At 42.4% G+C, this 25,407-nt stretch overlaps 4 protein-coding genes across 6 annotated transcripts; 2 read left to right on the top strand and 2 right to left on the bottom strand.

The window, feature by feature from the left end:
- LOC8062159 (ubiquitin-like-specific protease 1D) lies at window positions 4,480-13,575 on the top strand. Of its 2 annotated transcripts, none has more exons than XM_002458414.2 (14): window positions 4,480-5,100; window positions 5,794-5,866; window positions 8,759-8,844; window positions 8,956-9,158; window positions 10,202-10,250; window positions 10,658-10,731; window positions 10,840-10,869; window positions 10,952-11,047; window positions 11,439-11,526; window positions 12,202-12,296; window positions 12,474-12,596; window positions 12,691-12,802; window positions 12,939-13,046; window positions 13,130-13,575. In XM_002458414.2, the coding sequence occupies exons 1-14, from the start codon at window positions 4,765-4,767 to the stop codon at window positions 13,268-13,270; spliced, it is 1,614 nt and encodes a 537-aa protein (XP_002458459.1). In that variant the 5' UTR covers window positions 4,480-4,764; the 3' UTR covers window positions 13,271-13,575. The 2 variants fall into 2 exon arrangements, with proteins under 2 accessions (XP_002458459.1, XP_021310816.1); XM_021455141.1 differs by having other exon boundaries at window positions 4,483-5,100; window positions 10,658-10,728.
- Window positions 14,666-16,415, bottom strand: LOC8062158 (protein NUCLEAR FUSION DEFECTIVE 6, chloroplastic/mitochondrial). Its single transcript, XM_002456281.2, has 3 exons — window positions 16,176-16,415; window positions 15,976-16,100; window positions 14,666-14,892 (listed from the first exon to the last, which is right to left on the bottom strand). Exons 1-3 carry the CDS (start codon window positions 16,337-16,339, stop codon window positions 14,873-14,875), a joined length of 309 nt encoding a protein of 102 aa, XP_002456326.2. The 5' UTR covers window positions 16,340-16,415; the 3' UTR covers window positions 14,666-14,872.
- LOC8075546 (pentatricopeptide repeat-containing protein At4g32450, mitochondrial) lies at window positions 17,488-20,932 on the bottom strand. Its single transcript, XM_002456280.2, has 2 exons — window positions 20,615-20,932; window positions 17,488-20,121 (listed from the first exon to the last, which is right to left on the bottom strand). The coding sequence occupies exons 1-2, from the start codon at window positions 20,731-20,733 to the stop codon at window positions 17,949-17,951; spliced, it is 2,292 nt and encodes a 763-aa protein (XP_002456325.1). The 5' UTR covers window positions 20,734-20,932; the 3' UTR covers window positions 17,488-17,948.
- On the top strand, window positions 21,078-25,098 carry LOC8062157 (protein farnesyltransferase subunit beta). 2 transcript variants are annotated; one of them, XM_021456704.1, is made up of 13 exons: window positions 21,078-21,379; window positions 21,704-21,790; window positions 21,887-22,028; window positions 22,505-22,587; window positions 22,659-22,712; window positions 22,811-22,862; window positions 22,929-22,993; window positions 23,104-23,160; window positions 23,234-23,306; window positions 23,511-23,597; window positions 23,674-23,815; window positions 24,300-24,400; window positions 24,699-25,098. In XM_021456704.1, exons 1-13 carry the CDS (start codon window positions 21,102-21,104, stop codon window positions 24,933-24,935), a joined length of 1,458 nt encoding a protein of 485 aa, XP_021312379.1. In that variant the 5' UTR covers window positions 21,078-21,101; the 3' UTR covers window positions 24,936-25,098. The 2 variants fall into 2 exon arrangements, with proteins under 2 accessions (XP_021312379.1, XP_002458458.2); XM_002458413.2 differs by having other exon boundaries at window positions 21,080-21,379; window positions 24,294-24,400.

The raw sequence follows: 25,407 nt of genomic DNA, 5'->3' as shown, positions 1-25,407 counted from the left end.
GGACGGGGACGGACGGGACGGGACGGCCTCGACCGCGCCGAGAAACCGCGTCCCCGCGGGCGCGGGACATGAGACCGATCGTTCGTCCCCGACCCATTCCTGGTTCTGGCCTTCTGGGCGTGGCCCGCCAGCCGCCACGCGCGCGGTTGGTAGCCAGCTGAGCTGACCACCGCCGGCATGGCCGGGCTTGGAGCTGGAGGCAAATCCGCCAAAATGCGGTCAACTCCCCCCCAGCCATCCGAGTATCCGACCGATCCATTTCGTCAGGCTGAGCGCTGAGGCAGTACCGCATCTGCCATTCCATGGGATTCTTTGCCCGCTCCACGTTATCCCCACGCGTACGAAGCAATATCTTTTTCTTTTCTCTCTGATGCCACCATCTCCACTGGCTTTGCTTGCGTAAAGGCTGGAAACCATGGGCTTTGTGATCACCTACTGTACTTTTAATGGCTCTAGCCTCATTGTCAAAGAAAAAAGAAAATAAATGGCTCTAGCCTGGGAACCGTGCCGAGCAAGAGCAACAATGTTAAAACACTGGACAATTGTACGTAGCGGTACAGACAGTAGTACTGCTGCTACTCTACTGCCACTAGCATGCATTTATATGATTCTAACTGTCAACCAAAGTACTCCTTGTTTCTTCTCAACCTTTCCGCGCTTCTCGAATTTGGTCAATTAGGACGAAGGCCTACTACTGTTCCATTCTTTCTCGCGAAAACTGAAAAAAAATAAAAATAAAGCTTGCTGCAAGTTGTTGATGACCCGGCCTGTTGGTGTAACGCGAAACATAGACAGTTGCGTCATGCGCGTGTGCCCATACACCGTCCAACCCAATCCAATCCGTGTCCGTTCTCATGTTGTTGCCAGTTCCCAACCGAACTGCATGAGCCGGCGAATTTATCAGGCCGGCGAGCGAGCACCGACAGCAGCTGCCCCTACGTGACGATCGGGTGGACGGACAATGTTGTCCACAAAAAGGACAGAACAAGGCCGACGGCACCTCGGGCGTGCCGTACGCGAGACGTTTACGTGCGTACGTAGCTATGCATGGCTTCTACTTCCAGTGCCTATGCACCGGCCACCACCGGCAGGGGATAGCGAACCGAAAGCGACTTGTGCCGGCCGAGCCGAGCCGAGCCGAGCCAGGCAGAGGTCAAGGTCCGAACAGGGGTCCCGTACTCCCGTCCCGGTCCCGCCCGTGTCAGGTGGGCAGGGCAGCAGCGTGCATATATACGCGGCTGAGTTCAGTCCAGGCCACATAACCATATCGACTTGCACCGCATTAGAATCGCCCGTTTACACCGGGAATTTTGTGCGTGTGCAGATAGTGATTTTAATACGCGTATAGTATATCGCTTTCTGTACGAAGACGGGGTTGGTCGATCGGCCCACCTCTCTTCTCTCCCCTCTGTGTTGGCACGCGACTACGCGAGTCAACAGTTGGGCACTTTTTTTTTTCTTTTTCGGCAGCTCTGGAATGCACGCTGATGCAGTGATGTGTGGTGGAATGCTGCAAGGGGGGATCGGGGGAGATTGTTTGTGAGCGCGTAGGTCATCTTTTTCACACCACGAATCCCATGGTCAGGCCATGAAATCTGCTTAAACTAATGGTCACCGCATGTACTGTGCTCGTGATGTCGTGGGATTATTTTACATCCAGGCCTTGTTTAGTTTCCAAAAAATTTTGCAAAATTTTTTAGATTCCCCATCACATCGAATCTTTAAACACATGCATGAAGTACTAAATATAGATAAAAGTAAAAACTAATTGCACAGTTTGGTCGGAATTGACGAGACAAATCTTTTGAGACTAGTTAGTCCATGATTGGACAATATTTGTCAAATACAAACGAAAGAGCTACAGTGTCTATTTTGTAAAATATTTTGGAACTAAACAAGGCCCCAATGCAATTGCGACCTTGAACTCGAGCTGCCACTGCCAGCCTGGACTCTGGAGGCACTTGCGGCGAAGTCGTCCTCGACTCCGCCTCCACGCTGCACCTTGCATGCATATTGTTGCATGATGCGTGCGCACTGACCTGGTGGACGGAACATCGAACATGTTTGTGTTTGAAATATACTAGTAGATGGCTAGATCCAGCCGACGACTTGTGCTTCATAATAGGAGTACTGCATAGTACTACGATTATATATACCCGATGGTGGTAGGCTTGTACGAAGTACGAATAGCTTTTTATTTTGGATCATACAAGTAATAGCTTGACTGCAACTGAAACCAGCAGTTCTGTCAGGTCAAGTACTCAGGTCAAACCAGGCAGCAATCAACCCTGTAGCGGCAGCGGGAAAACTGGCGGAGCACAAAAGTGGGCCGGTCGAAGGCTGGCGGGCCACTGGGCTTTTCTGCGTAGTCCAGACAGAACGCACGTGCTCCAGGCCCAACCTAAAGCCTTCAACTCGAGATTTTAGCCCAAGAAGAAACAAACGACACGATTGCTAACTCCTGCTAGATCGCAAATGGGCCCACGTGTTTTTTTGAATTTATTAATTAAAGCTTTGTGGTGATAGACATAAATGGTAAATGCGGTACCGTACACAACATCGCAAACAAATTTTAGAATGTTTCTTCAAATAAAAATTGTAAAAAAAAAATCATAATTTTGCCATTGTGATTGGGGTTCGTTTTGGTATTTGAGTGCTCGTTGGTCCAAAGTAATCGGTATAGTATATAAAAATAATAAAACAATATCCTCTTTCTGATATTGTGTACACGTCATTTCATTTTCTGAAAATCTAGAATAACAAAAGTGTAGAGACGCTCTATCTTGTCTTATCATAAAAATGAGGTTCAACACTTCAATTCACATGAGGCGAGCACTTATTTAAATGTTAAAAGTGTGTCTACAGCTCACCATATTTGCCCGCATATATGTCACCAAATTTCGGTCACTGAAATTATTAAATCATATCTCATCGTTATCTTCCTCATTTGTTCCTCTTCTAGGACTCTTTTTCATTCTTACGTAGGCTCTGATGCCCCCGATGCCTGACCAAAACCTTGAACTCGGTTTTGGAGCTTAACACTAAGGCTAGTCTTAATAATAAGTTTGATGATGTTGCTTTCATGACTACCATGTCATACAAAGTAAAATAAAACTTAGATGAAACATCCACTTTCAATAGAGAGATTCATTCTATGGTTTCAAAAACATTTAATTTCAAGACTCATAGTTTGATAGGTAGATGAAACTCATTTTTTCTCTCTTCTTAAATACATTGTCATATCATAAAAATATCTATGTAACATTCTATTTAATATAAATGAAACTCATTCGAAACTCCATTGAGACTAACCTAAGTTATACTAACTCTCATTTGATGTGACCTCCCCACATTTAGATTGTTCATCTTTTTTATACCATGTTGCCTTATCCGTTAGGTATCTCCATGATAAACCAACCATATTTTAGCTGCCCCTTCTTTTATTGTTTTTTCATTTATACAGCCTGTCATATTTTTGTTGGCTTTATTTTTTTTCAAATCCTCAAAACACGCACAAATCTCTAACCATATTTGAGATCCCTAAATAAAATCATAGATTTAACCCATAATAGAGTCTAATCTTGATGGGCTACATCTTATTAAGTTGGAGAGACATGAAAAAAAGACAATCAAGATGAGTGATAGAGCATAAACACCTGAATAACTAAGAGTAGTGTTTGTCTAAGCAAATTTACTCATGTTTAGTTGCTTAAAATACTCATTATCCATTGGTCACCAACTTAATTTAAATTTAAATTTAAAATTTGGCGGTTTGGTACTTTACCTGCAATAATTGGCTTTTAAAAAAATCGTAAGTGACAATCGAGATGACAACACATATGCTATAGTCGAATGAGTAAGTGTTAGTGGGCGTAGTAGCATTGAGCTCTTATCGCCACATAGGAAGGTGGTGGTAGTACACCGCACGAGAAAATGGGGCGGAGTCGTTAGGGCTCAAGGGGGGATTGTAGTGAAAGAGTGCTTGGATTGAGGGTGAGAAAAAGGTAGCATCGCAACTCTTATTGCACACACATTTGTCAATATGGTTATTAACGAATATAGTCCATCAACATTACAAGGAAACTAATTAAAAAGATAAACTAATCGGACAAATTTATAGTTAGTCATAAAAAAAGAAAGAGATTAAGTCACTGACGAGCAAAGATGTTTATGAGAAAGAAAAAGTTAAATTAGCTACGCAAGAAAATTAATCAGTTAAAAGAGTTTAAATAGAAAACCATATGTTGAGAATGTAAAGTCAAGCACGAGTCCTAAATAAAGATTGTTAGATAGCTCACACAAGCACTAGGTAGCAGACATGCTACGATGAAACAAAATACAACTCTCTATATAGAGGAAAGGAAAGATTAGTGAAGAACAAAATAAAACGAGACACGATACACAGGTTATATAAAACTATCAAAGCGAATCTCAGCAACTGAAAAAGTGATTTCGGTTTTTAATAGAAACTAAGAAAACAATATATACAACCCTCCTATTTGATTGCCATTAGAGATTAATTTACTATCGGACATCACTGTTCACTGGTAGCCGCACCAATCCACCATTGCTATTCGAAATAGTGGCGAGGATGAATTGAATTCGCTCCCCCCACTTCACGCCGTGTCTCATCCCCCTCCTGGTCGAAAACCCTCCCTCTCGTCTCTTCGGAGACATCCGAGAAAACCCTCCTCCTCGCCCCGTTTGATCGCCTGAACAGAAGCCTCCCCCGCGGCCCCGCCCCACCCGCCCGGCGGCGCGGCAATGTCCGCGTCGAGCGGTGGGATCGTCATCGACCGGCGACAGGCGATGCCCCCCGATTCCCCGGCGGTGGAGTTGGAGGTCGTCGGCTCACCCTCTCCATCCGTCGCGCCATGTCCCGCGGCGGCGGCGGGCGCCGACGCCGACATCGATCATGGCGGGGGCGCGGCGGAATTCGAGCAAGTGAGTGATAAAAAATTACAGGAGCGTATTAGCCGCTGCGAAGGGATGTTGAAGCAGGGTATACCCCAGAGGACGCCGGATGGTGGCGAGAAGATGCAGGCATGCGTCCTCCGGATGAAGAAGGAGCTCGAACGACGGAGGGCCAGGCAGTGGAAGGTGAGGAAAATGTGGACCTTGCGTAATAAGTTTCCGGGTTCGCTTCAGTGTTTTTCCCCCTTTCTGTTTTGGGTTCGGTTGATATCAGGCTTACTGACAGTTGGGTTGGTGATTGGGCTGCATGAATCATCTGTTAGGTTGTCTTAAGGATTTCACAAATGTTGGGGGTTTAGTGTATGGTTTTGGATAAATGCTGTGTTTTTTCTTTGCTTTCAGCAAGCAATTGAAATTGCATCTGTAATTAGAATCATCCCAGGAGGAACGAGGTGTCTTTTTCATTAAGGAGAAATAGCCATCCAAATTGGTGTTGGAGAGTTCATCCTGAATACACATTTTACTCGGCAAATGGGCTAGGTTCAGTTCCTCATCAGTGGATAAATTGAGATATTTGCTTGTATCTGTTAAACGAAAGTATAATAAAATTGGGCTTATGTCATAGAGAGATTGAAAGATCCAAATGATAATATCGTGGATTAGCAATAAAAGATTAAGTGGATATATAAGCATCTTTCCCGTGATGACGTTTGTTTGGAAAAGTTTTTATGATCAGAATGGCTAACATGAGTAAATAAAAAAGAGTACCTTGAGATCACATATTGCTGTTTCCTGGGCTTGCATCAAGTACATTTGTATTTTTAGCTTGTTTCATTTCCTCCCATGCAGCAACCTTACGTTTCCTTTTAATTATGTTAGGATGACACGGTTTTGAGACAGGCAGTGCAAGCTAAGTGTACTGGTGGCAGCAGGGGTGAAATCTACGACTTAAGTAAGATTTATGCATTTATATGATGGTTATGGCCCATTTCTTCTTTAGGCCCTGTTGGTTATTTTCTGTTTCCTTTTTAGGCCTTATTGGTTATGTTCCTTATTTGCAATCGCTTGTCATTATAAGGTCACGAAAGAGCCTCTAGCTGAGTTGGCTAGGTGGCTTCAGTAGCACTCCTCATGTCCTGAGTTCGATTCCCCGTGGGAGCGAATTTCAGGCGGGCTGCTGAGGTTAAAAAAAATCCGCTCGTCAGTTCCACGTCAAAGCACAGGTCTAAGGCTAGGACAGTCTCACATGGGCAACGATGCTGCTGTTTTTTTCCTCGAACAACGCGGGAGAGCTGCGTGTCATTTCATTAAGGTAGATAAAAAAGTAGTACAGAAGTCTGGCAAGAACCTCCCCGAGCCCCCCCCCCTTTTGGGTGCCCAAAATTTTTGCTTCCACTCCAACAACATCCCCAAATGAAGGCCCCCAAATCCAAATTGGCAGACAATGACATGTGGGACCCACACGGCACTGGGTCAAACCTTTCTTCCTCACATACTCCACGCAAAGGCTAGGACGCAAATGAGACGAGAGCTCTCGGCGCATCAGGGCAGCGCCCTCGTAGCGGGGAAGAGGCCGTGTCGGAGTTGCGCACCGGCGAATCTGCCTAGTGGTGGATGTCGGGGGTGGAGGGAGGGAGCACGGTAGTGGAGATTGGCGTTGGAGGAAGGTGGGCGAGGTTGTGTCTGTACGGTGTGGGGAGGTAATGGTCACACCACGAAGGATGGGGGCTGAGCTGTTGGGCCAATAGGAATGAGGTCTGCAGGGAAGATTTGGGTGCCCACCCCAAATTGGGGGCTCTAGTAGGGGCCCTGCTGGAGTGTTGTTTTTAGACTAGACACCTATATTTAGCTATGGGGGCTCAAGTAGGGGCCCTGCTGGAGTTGCTCCACCAGGATTATCATGGATTGAGACCCTTCCACAAGTCTTTTGGTACAGCCGAACTTGCTTTCTTCCACAAACCAGAGAAACGGGACTCTCGCCTCCTGGTGCCAAGTTAAATAGGCCTAGGTGCTGAAGAATCATGACCCAGACTTGACGAGTGAAAACACATCCAACCAGCAAATGGTGAATCAACTCCTTGGCCTGATCACAGAAAGGACAAGCCTCCGGATGGGGCAGGCCGCGCTTTACTAGGCGATCAGCCGTCCAGCACCGGTTGTGAAACACCAGCCATATGGAAAACTTGCATCGTGGGGGTGCCCAGCTTTTCCATCTCTTTCTCCAGGAACCAAACTTAATGGTTCCAAATAAGAATGAAGCATAGGCCGATTTACTGCTATATAACTGATCTGGCACATCCTGCTGCAATGTCAATCCATCCACTAAATCCCAGATCTGTAGCTATTCAAGAACCTTCACAGTAAGGTCCCCTTTGATATCCTCCACCAATTTTTGATTTAGGAGTGCTCGAGCTACCGTCCTCCTCTTAGCAGTTTGCTTATGGACTGATTTCACTAAATTAGGGGCTACCTCAGCTATGGTGTGCCCATCCAACCAACGATCTTTCCAAAACAGAATTTTCTCACCATTTCCCATAATGGCATCTACTGCAACATTAAACAGAGCTTGGGCATTTTGAGGGATTTGAATTGGGAGTCCTGCCCAAGGCCTAGTGGGGTCTGTTATATTGGCCCACACCCATCTGATCCTTGAATCCCAGCCAAGGAGTTCGAGGTTATGGATCCCAAGGCCGCTGTGTATGGGTGGGGCGAGTTCGGGTTTTTTTTTGACCTGCGTGAGAAGGTTACTGTTATGACCGGCGTGACATATCAACGCCGTGCCTGGCCCAGTGGCTAGGCTGGCTGGCACCCAAGAGGGGGCTAGAGGCCCAGATTAGCTTCTATTAGATATTTTCTGGATTACTTCTATAGATACTTTTATTTCCTTAAATTATAGATCTTAATTAGCTTGTAATAGGAGGGGATAAATACCCCTTGATACTATGGGATTAATCAAGCAAGGCAAACATTATTTGCCTGGCCTCAAGGGTCACATATGTGGCTTCCCTGCCTCCCTGCTCTCTCTCATGCACGGCCTAGGGCAGCAGCAGCAAGCAGCCGCTGCCACGGCACCATGCCGCCGCCGAGAGATCAAACCTCGCCCTCCCCTCTTCCATCCCTACAACCTCCGCAGCAACTCCGGTCGGACCTCGGGCCCTATCAGTTACCTTCTATATTATGTAGAATGCCCGGGGCACTGCCCCCCCCCCTCCCCCGCCCGGTCGAGTCCTTTTGGTCATTAGTTTAGTAAGGTCAGACGGACATACAATTTCTGTCATTGGTTTATGCGGTCTCAAATGCATGCTTAGTGTTGTTAGGATGACAGGAGCATCCAACATTGTTTATCTCTAGTGCAATCATGGTTAAGGTACAAGGAGACATACAAGTCCATTATTATCAACAGGGCACTGTACTTCCCATTTTCTGTGTGATTTTGGCTTTTGCTTTAATTTTAACAATCTTAGATCCTGACAAAAGGTAGAAACTGAATGCATTACATATGTTCCTTTTTAATGCCTATACAATAACCATGCAGAAATGTGTCCCAGTCCTATTTGATGCACAGTGTTCTAGTGTGATCATTTGGCACCCGCTGATGGGGTAGCTAACTGAAGAGTGTCATGCCAGGCTAAGTGAGGCACCTATCAGATAAGCCCAACCCTCAAACTTAAGTGACTTCACCCTAAAGGATAGCAAATGATCATCTCATTATATCCTACTGGAGCGACACTGTAGAGATGAATGCATTCTAGCCTTGGCTACTCCAACATCTTCTTTTTTGTTGCCTCTTGCCTTAAGGAAGTTTGTTCTTGTGCAATCAGTCACACTGGTGGCCGTTTTGCAGAGTCTGATGATGAAACCATGGATAGTACGGGTAGCAAATTCTATCCAAACTCAAGTTTTACTCCAGCTACAAAGACCTGTACCCAGGTGTGCCTTTATTTCTCTGCAGGTTTTTAATGATACATTTTTGAGATATTCTCCTTCCTTAAGATTTACCTTTCTATAGATTTTGTGACTACCTTTCCCGATTGTATGTAGGTTAAGGGAGCTGCATATAAAGAAGAAAGTTCTTTAAGCCATGCCAAATGTGCTTACCCAAAGAATGGTGGTCAAATATCTCAAGAGTCGTTGAATCCTCAACTAAAAACTTGTGCTCATCTTCCAAAGAGCTGCACCATAAACCAACAGGAGAATAGCACTGTCCATAAACGCATCAATGCCACCTTTGGTAGTAACAGGAGGTAATGCCTTTTCCTTGATCCACTTGATTTTGTATTTCACATTTTGCAGTTTTATATCGAGAGCTATGTTCTTGTGTATCAATCTGTCTATTTGCAAACTGTAGATGTTTTACTTTGCACTTGATGTTTAATTGTATAAGTATTTGCTTTACTGTTTTGTGCTCTATTACATCTCTCCTTGAAATGTTTCTTTCCTTTTTTTAAAAAAAAAATTCTGATTGTTCATGTTTCCATTGGTTTGTCTTTTAAAATTTGCACTCCCTTTTGAGTTCTGTTTCCCATCTATATAGTAGTAAGATCACTGAAATTGAATCACTGTATCCCCATCTTAGTATATCTTTCATATTCAACAAACCGTCTGAGACTCTGAATAGAAACAAATTTTGGTTTGAATCTCAACTTTGGTCTGTCTCCATGTCTATTTTTTCTACTTTTGGTTTTGTAAATAAGGAGACCTTTTGTATCACTTTTCCAAAGGCTCCTGTGATCTCAGATTTAATACTGCCATTCAGCTCATTCATTGTTTCAAATAGCATGCTAAGGCATTTAGCGGCAGACTCCTCCAAAACCTATAAATAGCTATAGCGGGAGTTATTTCATTTAGCATTTTTTTTTGTAAAAACATGAAAATTCTTGATTACTTATAACGGAAACATTTAACTAACAGAAATTTCATGAACAGAAATACTAATATACATGTACAGGCTCTAGGAGAATATGTCTCCACGTCCATTTAACATTCACTAAATCCATGAACATACTCACGGCTACATTCAATATTCAATAGTTCAGCTTTATTATAGTGCCTCTTGGCCAACACTTTGGATTAGCCTGATGGAGGGCGTGACCCTACTACACCCTCAATATTTCTGTCTCTTGTTGGGTTTCATCTCTAGTCTATGTCTATCCTGACTTGCTTGGGGCAGAAGCATGTTCTTTTTTCTTCATTGTTATATGAATAATGAAGTTGCATCTTGATTTGCCATGTCATGGTGTTTCGTAAAACCAGTGTGCTTCTCTGACAAAAAGATTCTGATTTGCAGGTCGAAACTTGCCAAAAATAAGCCCTTGCCTTCTTTGAAGATTAAAAAGGTGGGTAACCGTACATTTTGTGGGTAGCTATACATTTTCCACTTACCATGTTTCTTAATATTGGCTCCTGGTGAATCAGTTGTATGAACAATATTTCCTACATTGCCTTAGAGAGCTAGCATTTAAGGTCCAATCCTTTTACTGCAAATGCACTTTTGTTGTTGTTGTTGTTGTTTTCCATCAACTAGTATTTGTTTTCACAAAAAATGCAATGATATAAAACCCCAGATTTACTTGAAATAAGAAAAAACAATCAAAACACAAAGAAAAGTATACAAATTTGAATTGTGAAGTTTAATGCACCAATTCATGCACTCTTGTCTATTGGTTAATAATTGATGCTTCATTGATATTATAAAAAAAATCTACTACTATTTGTGCAACTTCAGTTGTCTTGTCTGTTTCAGGATGTAGTTCTCTTGGATGACGATGATGATACAGAGCCTGCTAGATCAGCTGATGTTCAGATATCTAATAAGTTGTAACCCAGCAGACATCTCTACCTGTTTAAGATTTATTTAAATAGTTATAATTTAAGATGATGAGCAATTATAGATAGCGTTTTATTGATGAAATTTCACTTGTGTAGGGATGAGTCAACGATCCACTATCCTTCAAGGTTGGAATCATTCTGTCATTGAGGTACATGTACATAGGGAGATTACCTCCATCCAATCTGATATCCTTATATTTGTCAACAGCACTGATCCAGAAGCAGTTGAACTGAGCTACTCTGACATGAAATGTCTGGAACCAGAAGAATATTTAAAATCACCTGTTATAAATTTTTGCCTTCAGTAAGTATCTTTTCCACTTTCTGTACTCTCTCTTTTATCTCCCACTTTCTTCTGCTTGCATCACTGAACTTCACTTAGCCTTTGCTCCTGAGATTTCTTACAGCCTGTGGAATGCAAGAATTTAGATGCCACCAGATTGGGTCTAAGTATCAGTCTAAGTATATTGTTTTAAAAGCAAAGTATATTCATTTTGTCACTCAGCTTCTGTTGGGAATAATTGGTAGCCTCAAACTGTTTGATAAGTTGCTGAAGTTCAATAACTGAGATGTTACGTGGAAGATGTTTGTGACTTTATGACATATCACAAATTTACTAGATCTGTTCCTTCTATAGTTTATAAACATCCAGTTATATCTGTAGTTTATAAACATCCTGACTATGACTATGTCAGGTACCTCAAGAAATCAAGACCTCGCAGGGATTTATACATGTTTAACACCTATTTTTATAGCATACTTGAAGAAGCACTATCCACGCCGGTATGCTTATTGTGTTCCAATGCTATCTTGATTCTGTACAAATTAAAGAAATACATGAGCTTGATACCGTGCACTGTTTTGCATGAGTTGGCTTAATGTGGAAGTTCCACTGTACCCACAGAATAAACACTTATCACTTTCTTGATATGTTGCAACTGTAGTCTAGCGTCACATTTTTAATGTGGCATGTCATTCAATTCAGGTTTACCATTTTGTCCATATTAATACATGTAAAATGAAAGGTTGACTAGATGAAATTGGTTCATGGTGTGGAGAAGCTGCCTGGGCCAGGCAGCATTCCCAGGTGTCTGATTTTGGACGCCTTGGGCCAGGATCATCTGCCTGGCCAGGCAGCAGGCATGCCTTTAAGTGCACACAGTCGAGATAACTTTTCCTGTACTCATTTTCCTAGTCGAGTACAACGTTCCTAGCACACATTGCCTCCGAACTGTATATATACCTCAATAGTCCTTAGTAACTTTTATGGTGAATACACAAATTGCAAACATCGATAGCTTCAATTTCCTTTAATCTTGAGAACAGGAAAACAACAGTTTACCAAAAAAAACGTTGTATGTCTTTTTCTTTGGAAAACATAGCCCATTTTTTGCTCTTATATTTATTTCATTGTTGTATAGTACCTTCTGCAAATTGGTCTAATCATTCCCTCAATAGGGTGACCATGACTCAAAATTCAGCAAGTTACGAAGATGGTGGAGAAGTGTAGATATTTTTAAGAAAGCATACATAATTTTGCCGATTAATGAATTGTAAGTTGCTTCTTCTCTGGATAATACTTCAATACTAAATGGTAAACATTTACTTATTGGCAAGAAATGATTACCTTTCTAAATAGTCGATGGAGTCTGGTTGACAGTTAGGCAACAGTATTCTTGTATAACATGTCATGTATATAATGGATATCACATTATGATCATGCAAATTAGGATGCACTGGAGCTTGATCATTGTTTGCATGCCTACAAAAGAGTCAGATTCTGGGCCAATAATGCTTCACTTGGACTCTCTTGGTATGCACTCCAGTCAAAAGCTTTTTGACATTGTTCAGAGGTATGTAATCACCCGTGTTACAATGCTAAGAGTTTGGTTTTGAGCCCAGTCTCGCTGCAACTTTCATGAGTTCTGAATTCCAATACTGTCACAGGTGTATTGAAGCAGAATGGCGGCACCTACAGAAGGATTCTTCTTATGATATTCCATTTTCAGGGAGGATATGGAAGCATCTTTCAAGAAATATTTATGGGGAAAAGGTTGAGGTAAGAAGCCTGGAATTCTAACCATAGTTTTCTAAATACTTGTTAAAATGACTTTGCAGAAGCTCTTTTTTCCCTTTATTAGTTTTCTTCTTTGGCGTATCTTTTTCTAATGCCACCTTCTATTTTCACATGCCAGGTGCCACGTCAGCATAACGACTATGATTGTGGCCTCTTTATGCTTTACTATATTGACAGGTTTATTCTAGAGGCACCAGAGAGGTTGACAAAAGAGGGCCTTGGGATGGTACAAATCGCATTGCTCCATTATTTTTGTTCTCTTATAGTGCTGATTCCTAACTACTAAACGCACAACCTCTGGTTCTTTAGTTTGGACGCAGATGGTTCGACCATAAAAAAGCTTCAGCGCTTCGGGAACGGATACGGCAATTACTGTTTGATCTATTTGATATTGCTCCAGACGAGGATGGACCATCGGAGCCAGAGCTTCATCCAGGTGAAGACAAATGACATTCGGATGGCCTGAGCCTGCTGTTCCACAATTATGCTGCTTTGATTGGATTTGTAACCTCGACGGAGGAAATGCCCCGTTGGCCGTTGGTTACATACTTCCGTTTACACCCTTGTTCACTCCAAGTGAAGTTTGGCGGTGTTGGAAATGCCCCGTTGGGCCGTTGGTTACACACTTTTATTTACACCGTCGTTCATTCCAAGTGAACTTATGCGGTGGAAATGTACAGTTCAAGATTATGCTTAGGCATGCGAATGAAATCTTCCCAAATAGAATTTGCATACTTATATATTGTTACATATGATATAAGTATCTGGTAATCTGCGATCAAGCATTTCAGTCGACTGCTGCTTGTTAAGAGCACAAAAGAAAATAAACTTAATTATAATTTAGATAAGAGTAAAGTCTACCACCGGTCCCTAAACTTGTATTAGTGTGTCATCCCGGTTCCTAAACTCGCAAATCGACCGTTTAGGTCCTTGAACTTGTTCGTCTGTATCATCTCAGTCCCTAAACTTGTTAAGTTGTGTCATTCCGGTCCCTAAACTTAGAAATCACCCGTTTAAGTCCTTAAATTTGTTTAGTTGTGTCATCTCGGTCCCTAAACTTGATTTTGAGTCTCATATGGGTCAAAACAAAGCGATCTAAAAACTCTATATCAAATATAATTCATAACTTTTTCATATGTATTCGAATGAAGACAAACTTTATATCAAAGTTGTAGCCCTTAATGCGTTCTACAACTTTGTAGTTGAAATGTTTTTTTATTTAGATTCATTTAATATCACAAAATTTATTTTTAAATTTTAAATTTCTAGATCTAAAAACTTTCAAAAAATATTTTGGGACCTCAAAAGATTTCAATTTAAAAACTTTTCAACTACAAAGTTGTAGATCGCATTGCTTACTACAAATTTGATATAAAGTTTATCTTCATTTGAATTCATATGAAAAAGTTATGAATTATTTTTCTATATAGAGTTTTTAGATTCGCCCTGCTTTGATCCAGATGAGACTTAAAAACAAATTTAGGGGACCAGGATGACACAATTGAACAAGTTTGAGGAACTATATGGGAGATTTCTAAGTTTAGGGACTAGGTTGACACAACTGGAACTATATGGGAGATTTCTAAGTTTAGGGACTAGGTTGACACAACTGAACAAGTTTAGGTACCTAAACGATTGTTTTGCAAGTTTAGGGACCGGAATGACACACCCAAACAAATTTAGGGACCGGTGATGGACTTTACTCTTTAGATAATTTAGAATGCATCGCTTGACTCGCATTTTGTGCACGAACAGGTAAATATCATTCTCACGATGCTCCGGATAACGAATCTTTGATACTCATTCTCACGATTCGAATCCCATGGCACACCAGACAAGGAAAGATAACATGGAATACGAATAATTCAAGGGATCGATATCATAGAATTAAGAAAATTGGCACATGAGACCATAAGTATTTGGTCGCAAATTTTAGTACAGATTCCAAAAGCAAAAGTCCAAGGGTGTACTCCGCAAGGCACGTAAAAGTGTTATTGGAATCCTCTAGCACAAAGGTGAAAACAGGCTCTTGTGACGGATACACCATTCCTGTTATAGGGGTGTAGCAAATCCTGTGGAAACAAATAACAAACAATATAGATAAGAACAACAAAGCAGACAAATGAGGTGAACAGAAACATTGTGATAGATACAAAGAAAACAGTTAAAGGGTAGCGCTTGCTGAAAATGACAATCATATGCACATACATAAAAATTCATAAATTACCAAGGCAATCAATATAACTTGCGTCTGTAAAGATAGGCTTATTTAGAAGTAGAATGGAATCATTTGGCAAGAAAAAAATAACTTCACTGAGTGACCCAGACACAAAGAAGGAATTGTCTACCAACAATTTGGCACAAAGTGTTGTAGACACCTTAAATGTCCCTTGAGTACAATTCATAGATGTATTGTTGTTTTCCAACATCTCAGAAACAATCTTAAATAAAACAGAGAAATCGATCAGATGGGGCATGTGACAACACATGAACAGCAATTGTTAAAAAAAGGGTAAAGTCTTAAAGATGTTAACAGATGCTTGCCGATTGACGAAACATCAAGAAAAATGTATTTGGCTAAAAAACTATTCTAATAAAAGACATAGCAACAATCTGTACTTAGTCAAATGATGATGGCAGGATGCTTAATTAATAAGCAGTAACCTGCGGTCAGTCAGACAAGCGCATCCTAACCATTGTGGCGATAATATTTGTTAGGAAATGACAAACATACAGAGCACTAAGAGAAGAATGCAAAATACATCAAAGTTCTTCGATCCCACCCACCAAAGATGCAGAAATTCAAGGCCATATCGATCCAATTTTAGACACTGGCACACCTATAGCACTAGCCAGTAGCCTACCTTAATTCAGGCATACATTCAAATTTGAACTTTTGAAGTGTCCTTAGTTTCTAGCCTATACTCAATAACCATCTCAAATGGGCCTAAAGGGTTGAAATGTAGGCGAAGTACTTACATAACAGAACTATGTTCAATATTAATAACAAACACCAAACTGAAGAGAAGACCGAATCAATCAGATTCTGATCTGATACAGTACAGTCAATTCATTCTATGTAATATAGTCTCAGTGGCATGCATCATTCACGGAATCACAGCACCGAAATGGAGCAAACGGATTAAATCACTTACCTTCGGAGAGCCAGCCCCAAGAGCCAGGCTTAAGCCCGAGCATGGAGGTGAGCAGCGCCGACGCGGTGGCGTTGTGCATCGGCATCAGCGAACCCTGCACGCCGCCGAGCGCCGCAACCGGCACCCTGCACCACCGAATCTGAGCAAAGGAGAAGGGGAAAAAAAAATGCTCCGCTAGAGAATCAGAGGCTGGAGGCTACCTCGAGATCGCGAGGCGCCGGCGAGAGGCGCGCGGCAGGGACGCCGCCGCCAGCTCCGGAGAGCGAGCCGCCGCCTGGCGGGATAGCGTTGCAGAGATAGTAGACTGGGAGCCGGAGCGCAGCGCCGCGAGGGCTCGCCGCGCGCCGCCAGCCGTCGCCGCCATCGACGGGGTCCGTTGTCCTCTAAAACCCTTGTTGGGCTCTTTGCAGATTTGCGAGGACGCCGAAGGGCTCGGTGGACCAGGTCTATAACACAGGTCCACAAGGCACCGTGGATGCCTACCTTGCCGTCTGCAGACTGCAGGTTGCATTTGCTATTGTTCAAATCACCAAATGTGCTCAAAGTACGGCTGATTGTGTTTTTAGACGCATTTGGGCCTTAGTACCCGGCAGCATAGTTTATTAGTATCAAGTTTTGGTCGTGCACGGGTGGCATTCGAAACTTGAGATTTCCATGGAAATCCAAGCAAAATTCATATATGCAGGGCACAGAGAAGCTCCATAGAATATGATTGATTGTGTTTCTATGATAAGTCTGACTACAAAAGTAATCCAAACAATTTTGTACCCGTCCATGTCAATGCAATTTTATTGGTATTTGATTGTCGTGTGCTAACCAAGCTTATATTGGCTAGTTCTTGATTGTTTGCCTAGATTACTTGGTCCTATTATTTCTTCTTTGCCATGGTGATCTTACCTCCACCACTTTCGTTGTCTCTATTTGTCATCGTCGGCATACCCACATGACTGAAACTACAAACTTCAGATAAAAATCGGCTTGCATCTCGGGAAAAATATTGGATGTAAACTACCCTTTTCGTGCAATCGTAAAAACTTCTCCAAAAACCATATTTAGAGGTTTCCAAAAATTATGAAACAATGCACATCCAAAATTCATCCATAGATGTACGTCGTAGCAAAATTTGGGAGGCAAACTTATTGTGTAAAAATCCACATAAAAATGAAAATAATTCAGGTGCCAGTGGACTAGTGCAATGAAATTTGTCATTTCCATATGATTTTTTCTAAATTGATTTTGTTTCCCAACTTTTGTGACAACATACATCTATGGACGAACTATGGAGTATATCATTTCATAATTTTTGAAAACCATTAAGTATGTTTTTTGAAAGGGTTTTCACGGTTGTACGGAGAGGGTGGTTTGCATCTCCATGGTACAGACAAATGCAACAAGTTCCATTGATCTTTGGGTGCAGAGCAACATTATAATTATAAAATGCAAAAAACTAGAACCAATGTGAAGAAGTAAATCCACACGCAAAATTCATCCATCAGAACAAGCTAAACGATATTAAACTAGTAGCAGATTTCTTTAGAAACTCAACTCCAGTGTCCAGAGCCGAAGGAAGCCCAATCCCGAGCTGAAGCCAAACAGGTACAAGGACAAGATTCTGCTAGCTATAAGCAATGGATACAGAATGCTGTCAGAAAGCTTTGTAGTCAAGCTGAATCAAAGTTTACATGCCAGGGGACCACAACCCAATAACATTCTACTGTTTTATTTTGGTGGCAAGTAACAAATCGGAGACAACAGTCGTTAAAGCAAAAACTCAGGCTTATATCATATGAACTGCAAAATAGAGGGGCTTAGGGCCTGCTTGTCCCTGACGACATCATACATCATGTCCCTGACATGAAACTATCAGCTACCTAAATGTTAGATAGGCATCAGCCTACCTTCAGCATATAAACAACCTATAGCGGTCTTGGGCAGATCAAAATTGACCAAGATGTGGGCTTCTATCATCTTGTTTACCAGTAGTCTTTGCAAGAGCACACACCATTTTCAAAGTGGTGGAACCTCTTTGCATCCCTTGCAATGATCTGACGGCCGACAAGTTTCGAGATTATCTTGAAAGCCGTGTGACAGTCTCCACAGGACCGGAGATTCTTTATAACTCGAATAGGTGAGCGGGGAGCACTTGTTATAAGACCATAACTGATAGCCAGCCTCTCACTGTGAGCCAGTAAAGCATCCTCTTTGGTTTCTTGATCAACATCGTGAAGAACAAATCGAGTGTCAGCAATATACCCAGCTTCCTTCATGTGAGCCAACAAGTACCTCAGCTCTTCATAGATCTTAGGAGTGTCAGGGTGGGATCGGTCTCCAGCTCTGTATTCATGGACCTTGCTCCGAGCTTCAGCAACACTTGCCTTTTTTCTTTCCTTTTCCTTTGCAAGGTCTGAAGCATCGACAGGGAAAAGACCCATTTTAGACTGTTCATTCAGCCTAGAAGAATCCAAGCGCTCTATGATTTGAGCGCAACGATCTCCAAGCTCTAAAAAGCCATTAAGTCGACACATGTTCATCAAATTTTCCCATACCTCAATGCTTGGTTCCACAGGCATCTGTTCCACAAATTCATAGGCTTCGGCAATGTAGCCAGACTGTCCAAGCATACTAATAATGCTTGCATAATGTTCCATAGTGGGATGTATGCCAAAATCTTTCTGCATGGATTCAAAATGCAACATTCCTTCATTAACAGATCCCAAAATTCCACAGGCCAGGAAAACATGTCTGAACATACCAAGATCTGGCTTATCCCCTGTCTGCTTAAACCGATCGAAAAAATCTATTGCTTCTTCACCAAGAGTATTATGCACAAAACCTGAGATCATAGTGCTCCAAGAAGTCAAATTATGATGATCCATAGAACTGAAAAGCTTCTTTGCATCTTCCATTGAACCACACTTAGCATACATCTTTAGAATTTCGTTTTGAAAATCTGTGTCAACAACAGTTGATGATTCAGATATTTGACTATGTATTAATCTTGCTTCTGAGAGTGCAGCTGCATCACCACATGCTTGCATCAATCTGAAGTACTGAGGAGGATGTAGCACAATTCTGTTTTCCTTTAGCATAGCCAGAACTTCCAAAGCTTCTTTTACATTGCCATCTTCACAAAACTTCTCCAGTTCTTCAACAGTACCTTTGTGTTTGCCGACGGCTTTAGGTACTTCATAAGGCAATCCAACATTTGAAAAGTTGCCCTGCAGTGACTGGTGATATTTGCCATCTTCATGAGGTGCATTGTTTAAGTGGTTCCCAAATGATCCAGCAGATTGCGCATGTGAATGTTTTTCTTGATGAACTCCATGAGAGGGGCGTTGCACATCTGTATTTAGGTACATGGAATATCCTTGAGGAGTACTATGCATATCAGCTTGCCTATTGAAATGAGGGCTTTGATACGACTGCGAAGCATTATATCCAAAATTACTATTGTTGCCTTGCTGAAACCCTGCAACATGCTCCTTATGGAAATGAGTTGGATTTACATACTGAGAGGGATGATTCCGCGATCTATCCGGATAACTTTCCCCAGATCTATGATCAACATATTGCTGTTTCTGAATGTGATGGTTATTTCCAATCGGGTTTGGACATGCTTGTCCTGAAGGACCATATCCGTACTGCCCATAATTAACTCCCTCTCTTTCATAAACCTTCTGGTTACTTTGGGTGTTGTATCCAGAGCTATATGTACTATTAGCTTCTGTGCCATTATACTGTTGGCGATCATTTGGAAAGTACCCATCAAGGCCTTGCTGGCTGTATGCACCACCACCTCTGTAAGGTTGTGATGCATTATATCCAGATGTCTCATTATTCGCTCTTGCACCAGTATACGGCTGATGACTGTTTCGGAAGCCATATGATCCACCACTTCTGTAATGTTGCTCAGAACTGCCACCACCATCCACAGCCCTATTTGTGTGAATACCTGTTGTGGAACCAGCTGAAGGGACATCTCTCTGAATATGGAGGCTAGAGCCGTTTGAACGGGAGTCAGCATAGCTACCTGCTTTGTTTTGTCCCCACTCACGCTGATAGTCTTCATCAGTCCTTTCAGATGCAAAGCTGCCAGCCGCTCGATGTGGAACCCAAGACTGGAGACAAACACTTTCAGCTGGAAGTCTGCAAGATAAAAGAACCATGCTTTTAGGAAGACCCTGAATTGGAATTTTTCACGTGCAATGTCACTCGTAACAGGTACTCCGTAAGTGTTTTTATTTTTTCCTTTTGATTGAAAAGACCACATCTGGATTGGATAAATAGTGAAACTACATATTTTTAGGATTAAAAGTAACAATCGACGTTCTAATGAACAGAAAACACGAATTAGAATTACTATGCGTCTATGCCAAGGACCAAAATGTCAATTCATGTTCTAATCAGCTCACAATGAATAGAAATTTCCTTCCCAAACAATTGGCTACTTTTTTTTTAAAAAAAATATTGTATTATATTCTGTTCCGTTTCCTAGCAACAGATGAACAGTTTACAGACAACCCAATCGCTAGAGAAGATCTCCCAACTCTAGTCTAGAAAAAGAAAAGATCAGCAACAAGGAATAGCATCACGACGTCATGTCAATCAACGAGACATCGCCGAGGTAGTGGTACAGTACCTGGGCGGCGAATCCACGCGCCGGTAGAGGGGCGCAGGCTTGGCCGACGCCGCTATGGCGCCGCGAGGGGAGAACCGGGCGGCTAAGAGCGCCCTGCGCGCTCCAACCATGGCAGCCATCTCCCACCCTCTCCCCCTGTACGGCTATACCTCCCTCGGCGCTCGCCTCCTCCCCTTTCTCTTCGTCGCTAAAACCCTCGCGAAGGCGAAGAAGCGGCGGCTGCCCCCGGCCGCCAAGCAGAAGCGCTGCCTGAGGTCGGCCGTGCGTCGCGTGCTCGCGTGGCTGTGGAATGGGTTGCTGCGCTGCCGTGGGGGGTTTGGTCTGGCAACAAATCGGGCTGGGTAACATAGCTCTGGTCAGTGACTGGGCCGGCTCAATGAATGGTTGGGCTCACCCGTCTCGCGGCATCGCAAGATTGCTCCGCTCCGGCCCATCATCACCACACCGAAGCAGCCGAGAGCCGAGAGCCGTGACCCGGACCCCGCACATGCCGCAGCACAAAGCTCGCAACCGAAACCGCAGGCCGCTGCAGCACTCGAGAGCGCAGCCAAGCGGCGGCGCCGCGCCTCCGACTCCGCCCCAGGCCGCTGCGTCCATGGACCCCTCCCAGCAGTCGGCACCTCCCACCGGGGACGACCCGGCGGCGGCGGATCCCGAGCTCCCGAGGCTCACGGTGACGCAGGTGGAGCAGATGAAGGTGGAGGCCAGGGTTGGCGACATCTACCGCGCCCTCTCCGGGGCCGCGCCCAACACGAAATCCATCATGTGAGCATCCCAGAGCGCACGCTTGGTTTCTCACTTCTATTAGGAGATAGGAGATATCGCCTGGCTGCCGGCAGTGCTAGGCGGATCTCGACGCATGGGTTTAGTTTGGATATTGGAGAATTTGACAAGCTGTAGCTTGAAAAATGGCTGTAGCACCAGATAGTTCAGTGCAGGGTTCCTGATGTGGTGCATACAGAGGCTTAATACTGCTATTATTTGTTGTTGGATAGCGTAGTATACACAAACACTTGAATGGGAGTTGATATTAGGGTGTCCACTGCCTCCTCATCATAAGCTTTTGTTGTCGAGTTGTTTTCTGTGCAGGCTAGAACTGTGGCGTGATCAACATATCGAGTATCTGACGCGTGGGTTGAGGCATCTCGGGCCAGCCTTTCATGTTCTAGATGCCAAGTAATGATTGCGCATGGTTAAGTTATCTTTAGAATATCCTGTTTTATTGTGACACTAATGCATATTTGTTCTGGTATTGTTTTTAATTGCTTTCAGTCGCCCTTGGCTGTGCTACTGGATGGTTCATCCACTTGCTTTGCTGGATGAAGCACTTGATGATAACCTTGAGGATGATATCATAGACTTCTTGGCTCGATGTCAGGATAAAGATGGTGGATATAGTGGTGGACCTGGACAGGTTGCTCCAATCCCAAAACCTTTTGAGCCCACACTTTTGAGCTAGATAATATCTTTGATTTTGCTACTCACATTGATTCTTTTTAAATAAGATTTAAGATTTATGGTGTGCATGCATTAGTCTTGGATATGTCCAATGAAACACTGAGGACATATATGTTTGTTGTTGTTGCAATCACCTGGTTGTAGTTGTAACATTTTTAATTGATATTAGCATGTCCATGCAACAAACAAAATACCTGCCGGTGATGGTGGGTACTATGCTTTGGATTTGTATACTCAAGGTTTTCTTTTTTGGTAGCAAAGCTACATTATTCGGTGCATTGATTTAGCCTTCTCATTCAATTACCATAAGTTTTTAACCAGAAATCTTGTTTGTTTTTATTTATGAAGTTTGTTTGAGTTCATTTATGTTGAGTCATTCAAGATGGTAAATTATAGATTTTTTATACATTCTTTTGTCCACGTCCTTTGCAGTTGCCTCACCTAGCTACGACTTATGCTGCCGTCAATACACTTGTGACAATAGGGAGTGAAAGAGCACTGTCATCAATCAATAGGTAAATCTCATGGTTGCTCTAAAACGCTTTACATGAGTCATTTTGTTAATAATGTTTACCTTGTTGGTCAGGGGCAACCTGTACAAGTTTATGCTTCGGATGAAAGATGTATCAGGTGCTTTCAGGTATGCAACCTATCAGCATGGATAATGTACAAAGACCACTTTCTCATTTGTAGCTCCTTCTGAGGTGATGCCTGCCACTCATTTTTCCTTTGCCCTAGAATGCATGATGGTGGTGAAATTGATGTCCGTGCTTCCTACACTGCTATATCGGTGAGTTTCTTGTGGTCCTTCACGATTTTTCTGCAGTTACTTGATATTTCTTGATGTTAACCTTAGGTTGCCAGCCTTGTGAATATTCTTGATGTTGAACTGGCAAAAGGCGTTGGCGACTACATAGCAAGGTTTTGTTTGTGTTATATAAATGCTTTTTTTTTCCAGTTTTTTCAAAATTGATGCTTGGTCACAGTTCTTTTCTAGAACGTTGCTCAATTGATATACTATATGACTGCAGTTGCCAAACTTATGAAGGCGGTATTGCTGGGGAGCCTTATGCCGAAGCACATGGTGGGTATGTTTCTGAGGATTTCTGTGAAGTTCCAAATTTATATGTTAAGAACATTAACAAAAGTTGCTTTCATAAGGTATACATTCTGTGGATTGGCTGCTTTGATCCTGCTTAATGAGGCAGAGAAAGTTGACTTGCCTAGCTTGATTGTAAGACAACTTTTTCCTCCCTTAGTTTATTTAATTTACTTCTATAATTATGATGTGTTTTTGTGTATTAGACCATGAAGTTGTTCTTTTAGGTCCTTAGTGAAAGTACATGGCAAGTAGTTGATACTTGTGTGTTTGGCTGATGCAACATTTGTTTTTATTACAATACCATTTGGCGTTGTTGCTGACAGCTTCACCATTTAGGGTTGGGTGGCTTTTCGTCAAGGAGTGGAATGCGGATTTCAAGGACGAACTAATAAATTGGTTGACGGTTGTTACTCCTTTTGGCAGGTAATTGTAACATCCATCTACTGCTATCTTTGCCACATGTTGTGCTTGATGTAACAGAAATCTAGTGTGTGACCAGGGAGCTGCCATTGCTTTAACACAAAAGTTACTTACGATTGTTGATAAGCAATTGAAGTCCTCGTATTCCTGCAAAAGGCCATCAGGAGGGGATGCCTGCAGCACCAGTTCATATGGGTGCACTGCCAAAAACTTTTCCTCTGGTACGAATCAGGACCATCCATATTTTTCTTATGAAATGAAAATTATTTCTTTATTTTTGTTTGTGATAAATATGAAATAAGTTTTTGTAAAAATTTTAAAACACAAAATAGAACCGGTTCTAGATCGATGTAAATTGTAACTGATTGGAACTTCTTTATTCCTCGTACCATGCAGCAATGCACTGATAACTTAAAAGGCCTGTTTTGTTGTATATATGCTAGTTGGTGGGTGACCAAACAGTACCGATTATCAATTTTTAAAACCTTGATCTGCTTACTGGCAACCTAATGTCATTTCTCATACTGTTTGTACTTTTGGTGCATTTGATGTGCAAATTTATAATGCCCCCACAAGATCATGACCTGAACTGAACTAACGTATTGATTACAAATTCTGGGGGCACTTGATCATGCCCCCACAAGATCATGACCCACAAGATCATCATACTCATGTGTTTTGCTTGTTTCCCTCCTGAAGCTGTAGATTATGCAAAGGTTGGATTTGATTTTATACAACAGAGCAACCAAATTGGCCCGCTCTTCCATAACATTGCCCTGCAACAATACATCCTACTTTGTTCTCAGGTGAGATAACTTTAAATACAATATCATTTTCATGTGCAGAGTTTTATCACCAGAATGTGAAATTCTGCAATGCCATCTTATTATAGTTGTTACCACCCTCTACCAAATTATAGGTTGTTTTGGCTTTTCTTTGTACATAGCTTTTGCTATGCACCTAGATATAGAATATGTCTAGATACATAGCAAAAGTTATGTACCTAAAAATACCAAAACGACCTATAAATTGGAATGGAGGGAGTATTTGTTGAGGAGTTGACATCTCAGATAAGTTAAGATGACAACTGCTTCTGTAACTCAGGTACTAGAGGGAGGCTTCAGGGATAAGCCTGGAAAGAACAGAGATCACTATCATTCATGCTACTGCCTCAGTGGTCTCTCAGTTTGCCAGTACAGTGCCCTGACTGATGCGGATTCGTGCCCATTACCTCAGCATGTGCTTGGACCCTACTCTAATTTGCTGGAGCCAATCCATCCACTCTACAATGTTGTCCTGGATAAATACCATACAGCCTATGACTTCTTTTCAAAAGAGTGATCTTATGTTAGAACCTAAGAACAATTGGCTAGGGTTGTGTGGGATTGTATTATTTGCACGAGAACGGTAACTTTTGATTTACATAACTTAGTCGTGTTATACCAAGATATTTGTATGTTTGGTCAGGTGCCTGGATAAATCTCTTGGTTGTGATGGTCGTGTCTCGAATTATGTTACTGGTGTTTATTATTAATTAATTAAATTAAAATGTACCAGAAGTACAGCGTTAGATCAGCATAGTGATCTGTGGATGTAGCATAGTGATTAGATGCTAAAACCTTTGGTAGAAGATAAGTGAGCCATAGTGGATGCGACCAGAGCATGTTGCTTCGTGCGGCTCGTTGACAGCGTGCAGTGCAGCTCGGTTCCTAGCAAAAGGCTGTTGCCCCACATTGGACGTTGGTTGAAGTTCTCAGGGACACGGCTACCTGACGTTTGACGAACTCATCTATGATTGTGCGGTCGTGTGGCT

The sequence above is a fragment of the Sorghum bicolor genome, chromosome 3 (genome assembly GCF_000003195.3).
Source record: "Sorghum bicolor cultivar BTx623 chromosome 3, Sorghum_bicolor_NCBIv3, whole genome shotgun sequence".
In the NCBI taxonomy this organism is placed as follows: Eukaryota; Viridiplantae; Streptophyta; class Magnoliopsida; order Poales; family Poaceae; genus Sorghum; species Sorghum bicolor.
This window is presented reverse-complemented; position numbering and strand designations above follow the sequence as displayed.

Excerpts from the sequence above, each read along its gene's own strand:
- LOC8062157 (XM_002458413.2), top strand. The coding sequence starts at position 21,102 with ATGCCGCAGCACAAAGCTCGCAACCGAAACCGCAGGCCGCTGCAGCAC. Across the intron at positions 23,307-23,510 it reads TTGACTTGCCTAGCTTGATT|GGTTGGGTGGCTTTTCGTCA; the intron begins GTAAGACAACTT and ends TTCACCATTTAG. Across the intron at positions 23,598-23,673 it reads GTTGTTACTCCTTTTGGCAG|GGAGCTGCCATTGCTTTAAC; the intron begins GTAATTGTAACA and ends GTGTGTGACCAG.
- LOC8075546 (XM_002456280.2), bottom strand. The coding sequence starts at position 20,733 with ATGGCTGCCATGGTTGGAGCGCGCAGGGCGCTCTTAGCCGCCCGGTTC. Across the intron at positions 20,122-20,614 it reads CGCGTGGATTCGCCGCCCAG|ACTTCCAGCTGAAAGTGTTT; the intron begins GTACTGTACCAC and ends TTTATCTTGCAG.
- LOC8062158 (XM_002456281.2), bottom strand. The coding sequence starts at position 16,339 with ATGGCGGCGACGGCTGGCGGCGCGCGGCGAGCCCTCGCGGCGCTGCGC. Across the intron at positions 16,101-16,175 it reads CGGCGCCTCGCGATCTCGAG|GGTGCCGGTTGCGGCGCTCG; the intron begins GTAGCCTCCAGC and ends TCGGTGGTGCAG. Across the intron at positions 14,893-15,975 it reads TTGGGGCTGGCTCTCCGAAG|GATTTGCTACACCCCTATAA; the intron begins GTAAGTGATTTA and ends TTGTTTCCACAG.
- LOC8062159 (XM_002458414.2), top strand. The coding sequence starts at position 4,765 with ATGTCCGCGTCGAGCGGTGGGATCGTCATCGACCGGCGACAGGCGATG. Across the intron at positions 10,251-10,657 it reads CTTCTTTGAAGATTAAAAAG|GATGTAGTTCTCTTGGATGA; the intron begins GTGGGTAACCGT and ends TGTCTGTTTCAG. Across the intron at positions 11,527-12,201 it reads AAGAAGCACTATCCACGCCG|GGTGACCATGACTCAAAATT; the intron begins GTATGCTTATTG and ends TTCCCTCAATAG.